Here is a 10,285-nt window from a genome sequence, read left to right on the forward strand (position 1 = left end):
GCAAGCTCCACCCCCATCTGTCCGTCCAGCTCAAACAACGTTTCACGTCAGCCTCAATCACAGTCCACCCCGATCCCGGGCTGCCATTTGTAATAGAGGTTTGGGGCATCCTCTGCACCTTCGTTATTAATCTGGCTGGTGTTTAGCGCTGTCTGTCTTTGTTGTCTCCATGTTTTATTTGATGTTACTCTCGTTACTCCTGCACTTCATGTCGCCCGGTTTGTCGATGTCGTACACGTGCAGTTTATGTGAGTATGTAACTTTGTTTAAATGTTACATGTAGCACCAGGTTCCAAGAGAAACATTTCAGATGTACTGGTGTGACATGTATGTAGCTGAGATGACAATAAAACTCCCTGGACCTTGAACTATGACGCGGGCAATAAGAACCTTCTGGTCGCCAAACTTGCCTTGGAGGAACAACGTCTTGGAGTCCATCCCTGAGGCCAGTCGCCTCAACCCATCCATCACAAGACAATATGTCGTCATAACCCACAATTATACAGTCAGTGACACTATCTGTGAATTTGACATGTTTTCCAGTTTGAGTGTTGTAAGCAGTTATGGAATGTAATAATGGCTTTCTCACCATAGTCCAGAGCAGGTATTTCTTGTTTTTGAGGATTATCTGCTATTCTGAAGTCAGGGCAAAGGAGGGGCCTGTAGCATAACTATAAAGTATATACTAAACATACAGAAACCTGTCTTCACGTACAGAATTTGGATTTGGCACACAGTAAGACAGCAGGATGTTCAGATCATTATATATGGCTATTTTGGCATTTTTCCTGTGGGTTCAAGATGGTCAAGATAATAACACATCGAAAACTGGAGAAAAAGGAGATTTATGGGTAAGCGCCCCAACTATTTTAAAATGGTGAATGGTTCAAAAACACAAAAAAAAAATAGTAAGCTGAGGAAGGCAGAATTTAGACCTTTGTCATTCCTCATTTGAAAAGTTCTGTTTAATGGGATGTGTCTTATTCCAGAGTGAAAAATGGTCCACGAATGTTCTCAAGCGACATTTAGCTAACATTTTAACGGCTGTGGAGGAATTGGGTCTGGTGAGTGACAAGAATAATATTCCAGAATAATAACCACCGCAACATATATTATGCACAGAGACGGCACTTTAGCGTTTCTTTTTGTTCTTGTTCCTGTCTGATTTTTTATTCCCCAGCCTAGTGAAAGCGAGGAGGACATCCATGTACAAATGAAGCTCTCTGGACAGGCGGTGAAGGAGATTCAGGCATTTTTGAATGGAGAGGAGGAGTGCCCAGCGACCAACATTTTGGATAAAGCTCTCGGCCAAAATCTGCTGAAAGCAGAACGCCATGATTTTTGGAACAGGAATTTCATTGTGATTATTGCAGTTATCCTAATATTGGCAGTGCACTGGAGGGTTTCATGGTTTAAAATAATAGTGAACTTGATTGGCATCATCTTTATTTCAAGTATTATGTGGAACTGGATCTACCTTTATCAGGTAAGACTTGAACTATAAGTATAAATTACCCCCTAACAAACATTTTAATGGTTACTAATAATCTTTCAGACTGCTCAGGCGGATCGTCAATACAGGAATTCCAAAACCAATATAGAGAAGTGTTTAGGATTAAAAGATTTGGACTGGACAGACTATATGAACGGTGAGTTTGTTGGGTGTGAGAGTTTCATGGTCTTTATATGGAGAAACACAAATGAAATACTTCAGACGTCTGTGTTTCCTGAAGGCATCGGGAGATGGCTGACCTTACAGGAGGACCCATGTAAGGAGTATTTTAGGGCTCTTGTTGATCTCATTTGGCTGGTTCCACCTGCCAAGGTAATGATCAGTATTTTAGCTCAGTAGTTCTTGATTTTAAAGATGTAATATGTAAAGCTCCAACACAGTCGATCAATTTTACCTCATAAAATACTTCAACCACAGCCCGCATTATTTAAAGTGTATATGCAGTACTCGAGTTGAGGGGGGATGAGGAGGGATGTGGCAGCTTTTTAATAATGTGGCATAACAGGTGTACTTAAAAGTTTTGTTCAAAAGATTTGTTCACCAAAGCACCGAATCATTCAGTGCTTGGCAGGAGGAGCCTGTGAACCCAACTTCCTGAACTTTGGGAAAACTAATCTCATTTATAAATAATGATGTTTTATGGTATGCTATTTTACTGACCCATTACAAGGACTGTATAATTTACCCAACAACTACTCAGCTCTAATGAAGGTAGTACAGAGTCACTATTCTCACTGGATAAGAACATTATCCAACCCATGCGTTTTCTCATACTGTGGCTACAGTAGCATTACCTGCTGGGTGCTACTGTACACACTCATTTATTCTATTCTATCTATTAGTCAAAACAGAACAGTTCAGGATACATTTCACTGCACATTGTAGTGCTATAACTCCTTCTCCCTATAACTAATATAACCCTATAACTCTCCTATAACTCCCTATAACTATGCACGTGACAAAAATAAATCTTGAATCGTGAAGCCCTCTCTCCCTCCGTCCCTCCTGCCTAGTGCCTGCTACGGCTGGTGAGGGCAACGGTCGCCCTCAGAGGAAAATGATTAAAGGAGAGTGGAGTTTATGGAAGATTAAAAGCACAAATATTCATTTTGGATATTCAATCAGAGCATGCAACTGCCAATTCAATATTCAACCTGAGCATTACAAAGTGCCGAAACAATCCTTAGTTAATTTCAAAGGTTTTAATAAAATTCACTGAATTGCAATTCGTTTTTGCCATGGGTTTTCTACACATATATTCAAATGGAAATTCATTTTGCCAAAAGGCGATTCAGTACGCAGTCGGTCTCCCACTATGTGCACTGTCATCAGCTGATAAACGACAAAAGTCGCCATCCCTCGATTTGTTTTTACAACTCAACTACTGTGTATATGGATTATCAATATTTATTTCTTCAGCCTGTCAGAACATAGTTGTTCTCACTGCAGATTTTACAAATGTCTCTTCTTCTTTCTCTTTTTGGGGAGACAGGCTCTCACTCACACCATTACAGCTGTGTTTACCGACCCACTGAAGCAACTTGGTCAAGGAATCAACGATTTTCTCACCGCCTTGCTGAAGGATCTGCCTTTTGTCCACGTTTGCATTGTTACGCTCCTATTTGCTGTGAGCACTTACTCATATTTATGGGTTCACTTCTTAAAGTGTGAGACACTCAAGGTTGTTCAATCAAGTTCATTTGTCCTACTGCACAGCGTTACCCTCCTTAGCATAATTTCTGCAGCCTGACTGCATTTGTGTATCGCCGTGAACATGAGTTATCTAGCAAAGTGCTGCAGTACCTTATGAAGCATCTGTAGATGTTCACCATGTTGCTTAATTTAAGAAATATTACACATAGATGTGGATCAGGGCTCTCAAATTTTGAAGTTTGCGTGGAATGAGGTTTGAACAACAGCAGAACAACACCAACAACAACATTTATTTGTTATATAGCCCACATACTGTATGTCTCAATGGGGAACATGGAATCTCGACGCGTTCAGCAGTGGCAGACACAAGCAAACCTTTCAAACGTTGTTTCGCCTACTTATCACGACTGGAACAGCGAGTAGAAAAGTTGTTTATAGTGTTAACCCATCTCTTTCTTTCATTTATTTTTTTATTCATTCATACTGTTGGGGCTGGGTGTTTAACCCACGACACGAAATTCCCCTAATATGACCCGGAAACAATTTTTTTCGGCTTTCCACTTCACCCGCAAGCTTGTTTATTTAAGTTTCGGAACAATATCCACGTGCAAAAAATCCCAGGTAGAACTAACTTTTCTCCAACACCCCAAATCTCTCCTCTCTATCCCCCTCCGGGTCCACAACAATGGGCCCCGTCTGGTGGCTGGAGTTGTCCTTAAATGCTCCTGTCTGAGGAGTTGATTGGCAGACTGATGATGAGGGAATAGGTAGGCGGAACCATCAATCCCAAACTCACCAAACACAGAGCACGCCAAACCACTCTAAGGCCCAAAGGAACATTTTATTAGAGCTTTGTACAATAAGATTTTTTATTAGAGCTTTATTAGAGCTGAATCAGGTTCAACCAATGCAATTTTAGAACAGGCCTATCTTTCACAATTATCAAAGTTTGGATTCTGTTTTTGCAAATATGAAACTGCTGTGTTGCTTATGTTACTTTAGAAAGGAAACGGGACAAGAACAGAATGAATACATGCTGAAAACTGTCTCACCTGTTTCTCTGTGTAATAGGTCTTGATCTATGTAGGTGTTCCACAACTCATTCGACACGGCAGCCTGGCCTTGCAGGAATACTGGCAAAGGCCACATCCCCTCACTGTCGAATGTCCTCAACGTGATCAGGTGGCTGCAGCTAAAGAGAATGAGCTGACTGGTCAACATGACCCAATCCAACATTGAGACCTGGAGAAGATGGAAGATGGATGAAGCTCCTCCAGAGGTCAGTCCCAAAATCGTGGACCCTCTCCGGCCCTCCATGGATCAGTAAAATTCCACATTGACTATTAAACTCTTTTATTAACATAGACTGGTCCCTGATTACCTGAGTGACTTGTTAACAGAGCCCCGCCCTACACGAGAATTACGGCCACTAGTCTCCGGGCTCTGGTTCCGAGAATTAACAAACTCTCAGCAGGTGGACGAGCTTCTGCTACAGAGCTTCCCTTCTCTGGAACAGCCTTTACATACTGTGAATCTCATCTCACCTCGGCTGTCCTAGATAAACCACCGGGGCGATGTTGCACTTGTACAGAATACAGAGGCATCTGCCATAACCACTCAACTACCATAACCCAACAGCCCAAGTTTAATCCATTTCTCTAGATCCTGGTTCCTGGTAATGAGCTTCTGACGAGACGACCCAGCATGAAATGCACCAGAGGGTCACCACAGCCACCAACACCGTAAAAAGGCTACAGTTCCAGGGATCTTCGTATGGACCAGTAGCATTAAAATGGACATTTTTCTTTCCTGGATAAATCATCACCAACCCTGCACTGACGCCAACTGCAGGCTCACTCTACCCTGGAAGGGCGTCTCTCTCTGACTTTTAAGTTTAATTTTTCCTTGTGTGTCGAAGGGTCAAAGTGTGGGGGTCATATACTGTATGTGATTTTGGGCTATATAAGAAATAAATGTTGATGTTATCTGATAAACTGACTCACACACAAGAAACTAACGATTGGCTGGCCCTTGCTCCTTTTAACTAATTAATCACACATTTTACACTTCATCTTTAATAATAAAGCTTATCAAGGGCATTGGTGGCCTAGCGGTTAAGAAGGCATAATCAGAAGGTTGCCGGTTCGAATCCCGACCCGCCAAGGTGTCACTGAGGTGCCATCCATCAAAGCACCGTCCCCACACACTGCTCCCCATGGCCGAACCCGGGTCTTCTGGTTCATAGTCGAGTGTGTTATCCACTAGGCCACCACCACCCACGTTCCACGGTTTCTCTTCCAAGCAGCTAATGATTAATGTAGCTGATGTCTTTCAGAGTTTAACATTACAAATTCAGATGTTGGCTAATGTTTAATATATATCTGGTATTACAGATGTAATACAAAAAGGGTGATTGCATGATAACTTATAAACTTTTTCCAACAAACGGCTTGACTGGTTGTTGTAACAGTCTTGGTTCTAAATATAACGCGGCGCTGCTCCAACATCCGGGAACCGGCGCGCACCTGCTCTCCACTTTCACTTTCACTCTTTCAGCGCCCGGGTCTCCCCGAGTTCGCCCCGAAAGGTGAACCCCGAAACCACGCCACGATGCGCGCAGCGCTGGGCGCCGCCGTCGCGGCGCTTTACCTGGCGGCTTCGGCGGGCCTGCGCCGCGACGACGACTGGGTCGACCACACCGACATGCTGCGATACGACCCCACCAGCCAAAGCATGAGGAGAGGCGGCCCGGCGGTGAGCTCCACACGGCCCAGTCTCGGCCCGAGCGCGGTCAGATCTCCACATTAACGCCTCCTCGTTCCTGTTCCAGGAGGAGCCGTCAGGCGGGACCGCGGGGGACGCCTCTTCCTGCTCCCAAGTAAGCTCCACGTTTTTATTCCAGTTATCAATGTGACGATATTTTTATATATATATATGCGCGTTATATTTAGAGCCAAGACTGTTACAATAACCAGAACCTGCAACCCTGTCTGGGTGGTAGTAGCCTAGTGGGTACGTTTACACACACCTTCTCATTCATTGTGTTTTCTTCATTTTCGTGACCATTTACGTTGGTAGATTCTCACTGAAGTCATCAAAACTATGAATGAACACATGTGGAGTTATGTACTTAACAAAAAGTGGAGACCTGACCTCCACAGTCACCGGATCTGAACCCAGTTGAGATGGTTTGGGGTGAGCTGGACCGCAGAGTGAAGGGAACTCCTTCAAGACTGTTGGAAAAGCATTTCAGGTGACGACCTCTTGAAGCTCATCGAGAGAATGCCAAGAGTGTGCAAAGCAGTAATCAGAGCAAAGGGGGCGGTTTTGAAGGAACTAGAATATAAAAATGTTATTTCACCTTTTGTTAAGTACATAACTCCACATGTGTTCATTCATAGTTTTGATGCCTTCAGTGAGAATCTACCAATGTAGAAAACACATTAAATGAGAAGGTGTGTCCAAACTTTTGGCCTGTACTGTACGAAGACCTTCACAATGGACAGAATCATGTTTGGACTGGTTAAGACCAACCAAACATGTCCAGTGGGGGTCTTTTGTAAAATAAGTCAAGATTGTCCATGATCTCGGGTGTTGATCTCGGGGCATTTGGCTTGTTCCAGAGCAATGATCTGAGGACCAGACTCCGAGGTGGCCAGCACCCTGTCGCCACCGCGCTCCTCAAACGATTTCTAACCAAGCTTCTGAAGGCCACTGAGGATCTGGGTCTGGTTAGTGTTGGTGTTCTCCTGCCCTAATGACTTGTAAACATCACAGATGGCATTTTCAAGTATGTGCAATCTGAAATATGTATTTGGATTTCTTCAGCCCGGTGCAAGTGAGGAGCACGTCCACTGCGATGTAGAAATGAAGCTCTCCGTACAGGCGGTGAAGGAGATCCGGAGGTTTTTGAGCAGAGAGGAGTGCACGGTGACGGGCGTTTTAGACGAAGCGCTCGGCCAGATGCTGCTGAACGTGAAACGCCATGATCGTGAGGCCTGGAGCTGGAGGTTTGAGGACACTTTTGGTGTGGAGCTCAGCACCGTCCTGGGGGTGAGGACGGATGAAATGAAACGTTAAATTACTGTGCTGGTTAACACAGTAATGATGTCCTCCCCGTGTTTCTTCATGTCGCTTCCTAGGTTTGTGCGATCTTCTTGATGATAATCACGGGGATCTGCTCTGAGATGTGGTCCAGGGTATCGTGGTTCGCTCAGACCGTGCGCATCGTTGCCATAATCCTACTAATAAGTCCTGCGTGGAACTGGCTCTACCTTTACAAGGTACGAGTTGAACCGCTAGAAGGTAGAAACAGGACCAAGCGCGTTCTAACGTTGTATAAAATATTAATGTTACAGACCGCTTTCGCGGAGCACCAAAGCAAGATCTTTAGAACCAACAATGTTGGGGAGAAGTGTTCGGGGGCGAAACATTTTGACTGGAGGGACAACCTGAAACGTGAGCATGTCGCTTTTCCTACCATGAATGGATGTAAATGAAATCTGCTGCCACGTTGATCCCCTGGTTCCACCGCAAAACACTGTGCAGAATTCTCAAGTGACTTCCGATTCTTCAGAGTTTTTCAGAGAATCGCTGACCTTACAGGACGATCCGTGTGAGGAGTATTACAAGGCTCTCATCGTTGACCCCATCCTGCTGGTTCCACCTAGCAAGGTAATAAACACCTTCTAAACATCACCGATGTCCCCCGTACTTACAAAAGGCTTCTCTCAGGCTCTCATTATGACCATCACGGCTGTGTTCACCGATCCCATGAAGCAGATCGGTCAAGGAGTCAGTGAGTTCCTCACAGCATTGCTGAAGAACCTGCCCATTACCCTTCAGGCTATTGTCCTCATTGTCATCACGTTGTCTGCGACAGTCTTCATTGTGGTGAGCACTGGTTGAAGCAATCACTTGAAAACTCAATTTACTTTTTTTTTTTTTGCTGTTTTCCAAAAACGTATGTTGTTATAGTGAAGCGGTGCACAGTGAGAAATGCCTTTATGTTACACGTACATGTTTTTTACGTATTATAATAAACACAGTGAAACGTTCCGTCAGGTAATGTAGTTCAACATCAGGCTACACTGAGAAACATACTAGTCTTTTACAGCAATGTAAAAAGGGAAGTGATCGTCACTTGTGATACACAGCAGCACAGCACACGGTGCACACAGTTTAACCCATCACCCTTGGTGAGCAGTGGGCAGCCATGACAGGTGCCCGGGGAGCAGTGTGTGGGGACGGTGCTTTGCTCAGTGGCAAATCGGGATTTGAACCGGCAACCTTCTGATTACAGGGCCGCTTCCTTAGCCGCAAGGCCACCACTGCCCATGTAGACTTGGTATGGTTGGATGCTAGCTTTAAAGTCATCTTCTAGTCATAGTTTTCGTCTGTATGATCACTGTGCTGTCTTCGGCGGGTTTACTCCACACCAGGTCTTTGTCTACGTCGCCGTCCCGGCCACCATTCAACACGCGTTCGCCTGGCCTCCCCCTGCCGTCCCACAGCCACAAGCCCCACACTTGCCACGGGCTGAGGAACGTAACCTGGCAGCAGGCAACGAGCCCATTCCAGCCCCGCTGCCGGGAGAAGAAGGGAGGATGGCGGAAGCCCACAGGCGCCACGGGCGGAGAGTGAAGAGCCTGGGTCCGCTGGCAGCGTCCCGCCGAAACAGGTCAGCCGATGAGACCGAGTCGGAAGAAGAGGGTGACCAGAGAAGGCAGGGAAGGGACAGTGAACGAAGGTCCACGCATGCCGGACCCCTGAGATCCGATCTAGAAGGTTCACATCCAGACCAAGGGCCGGGTGTAAGTATGTCCCACGTTTGCTTTTTCCCCTCAAGACAATATAAATGGCACAATCCATAATCAATATCAGAATTTTTCTCCTGCCGCAGGCTCCACCACCAGACGACCCTGCTGACAGGACGGCATCTAGCCTAGACACCTGTGAGAAAAGTTATTCCGACCCCATTCCAGAGACGGGAGAAGGGATAATGTCAGGCGGCGTATGAATCCATTAAAGAGGAAGCCGGATATGAAGACATTTCAGTTAAATACTAATTAGTGTTCATTTGTGTTTATTAATTTATAAATCACAGACTACAAAGAACTGAAGTTACTACATAAATGTCCTGGAATTGCGTTTCGTGGTGGCAAGGAGTGCGTTTTATAGCTTGTGTAGACAGTCTGAAATCTACATTTTCCCATTTTTTAATGCTGATTTTCATTATGGCAGCTCCTTAAAAGGAAAATAAAAACGTAGATTTTTTTTTTACGGCTCCATTATATTTTAGAATCATCATTAGAAACTGAATGCCCCTTCATTGGGATCAGCCTGATTTATTTATTTACATTTAGCAAATGGACTTATGCAAAGTTCAGGGACACAATGGTAGTAATCGGGGTTTTAACATGTGACTTTGTGGTCTTCTGGTTCATGTTTCGCCCCCATGGACAGTAACAACCATACGTCCGTCACACGGACGAGACCGCAGATTATTTGGATCTTTTATTATTGGAACTTTTCTTTACTGTTACTCTGGGGTGAATATTGCACCTCGGGGTTCAGGATCCAGGGTCAGAATGGGTAAAGGTTCTAGTCTGTCTCTCTCTTGAGGGTTCAGTTCATTCATGTAAACACAAGTTACGAGGTCAGAAGCCTCCGGATGACTGGTTCACAGACCCTAAAAGGTGCTGCCTTCACCAAAAGTGCTGATAGATGCTAATCAACCTCATATTACAACCTTGAACATTTAAGACCATTGTCTATGACCGGTTTTAAAAGATTTTCAGAGATCATCTTATAGTGCCGCGTGTGAACAGTGCTATGAACAGACACTAGATGCCAGTCCATACACTGTTTCACGCTTATTGCTGTCTGCCTGCCATGTTATTCCCTGTCACGTGCCATTCAGATGATTCCTGTGACATGCTGGCGTTTCGGATGCTCTGTGTACACATGTAGATCATTTTCTAAAAAGTTTCTAAAACCACCTCAAGGATGAGTAGTTTTCAGGTTTCCTGTGTAAGTTTATTAATGTGAGAATGAATAAAATGTGTTTGAATATTTTGGACATTTAAATTGCATTTTTATGAGCAACTATTTTTCCAC

General features: G+C 44.5%; 2 protein-coding genes across 7 annotated transcripts; both read left to right on the top strand.

The window, feature by feature from the left end:
• Positions 1 to 214: 214 nt before the first annotated feature.
• On the top strand, positions 215 to 5,183 carry LOC114788112 (chloride channel CLIC-like protein 1). Of its 5 annotated transcripts, none has more exons than XM_028976322.1 (7): positions 215 to 248; positions 718 to 851; positions 990 to 1,064; positions 1,181 to 1,486; positions 1,556 to 1,825; positions 3,006 to 3,140; positions 4,238 to 5,183. In XM_028976322.1, exons 2-7 carry the CDS (start codon positions 750 to 752, stop codon positions 4,403 to 4,405), a joined length of 1,056 nt encoding a protein of 351 aa, XP_028832155.1. In that variant the 5' UTR covers positions 215 to 248; positions 718 to 749; the 3' UTR covers positions 4,406 to 5,183. The 5 variants fall into 5 exon arrangements, with proteins under 5 accessions (XP_028832155.1, XP_028832154.1, XP_028832156.1 ...); XM_028976323.1 differs by lacking the exon at positions 215 to 248 and having other exon boundaries at positions 562 to 851; positions 4,238 to 4,445; positions 4,829 to 5,183; XM_028976324.1 differs by lacking the exon at positions 215 to 248 and having other exon boundaries at positions 565 to 851; positions 1,556 to 1,649; positions 1,734 to 1,825.
• A 139-nt stretch (positions 5,184 to 5,322) lies between these two features.
• LOC114788111 (chloride channel CLIC-like protein 1) lies at positions 5,323 to 10,240 on the top strand. Of its 2 annotated transcripts, XM_028976318.1 has the most exons (11): positions 5,323 to 5,920; positions 5,997 to 6,044; positions 6,790 to 6,897; positions 6,995 to 7,219; positions 7,309 to 7,449; positions 7,525 to 7,624; positions 7,743 to 7,840; positions 7,901 to 8,059; positions 8,469 to 8,513; positions 8,608 to 8,979; positions 9,069 to 10,240. In XM_028976318.1, the coding sequence occupies exons 1-11, from the start codon at positions 5,777 to 5,779 to the stop codon at positions 9,183 to 9,185; spliced, it is 1,557 nt and encodes a 518-aa protein (XP_028832151.1). In that variant the 5' UTR covers positions 5,323 to 5,776; the 3' UTR covers positions 9,186 to 10,240. The 2 variants fall into 2 exon arrangements, with proteins under 2 accessions (XP_028832151.1, XP_028832152.1); XM_028976319.1 differs by lacking the exon at positions 8,469 to 8,513.
• Positions 10,241 to 10,285: the final 45 nt, after the last annotated feature.

The sequence above is a fragment of the Denticeps clupeoides genome, chromosome 4 (assembly GCF_900700375.1).
Source record: "Denticeps clupeoides chromosome 4, fDenClu1.1, whole genome shotgun sequence".
NCBI classification, from domain to species: Eukaryota; Metazoa; Chordata; class Actinopteri; order Clupeiformes; family Denticipitidae; genus Denticeps; species Denticeps clupeoides.

Bases quoted from the DNA above. Each gene is read 5' to 3' on its own strand.
- LOC114788111 (XM_028976318.1), top strand. From the start codon at position 5,777: ATGCGCGCAGCGCTGGGCGCCGCCGTCGCGGCGCTTTACCTGGCGGCT. The intron at 6,898-6,994 runs GTTAGTGTTGGT...GGATTTCTTCAG, and splicing joins CCACTGAGGATCTGGGTCTG to CCCGGTGCAAGTGAGGAGCA. The intron at 8,060-8,468 runs GTGAGCACTGGT...TTCTGATTACAG, and splicing joins CTGCGACAGTCTTCATTGTG to GGCCGCTTCCTTAGCCGCAA.
- LOC114788112 (XM_028976322.1), top strand. From the start codon at position 750: ATGTTCAGATCATTATATATGGCTATTTTGGCATTTTTCCTGTGGGTT. The intron at 1,487-1,555 runs GTAAGACTTGAA...ATAATCTTTCAG, and splicing joins ACTGGATCTACCTTTATCAG to ACTGCTCAGGCGGATCGTCA. The intron at 3,141-4,237 runs GTGAGCACTTAC...TCTGTGTAATAG, and splicing joins TTGTTACGCTCCTATTTGCT to GTCTTGATCTATGTAGGTGT.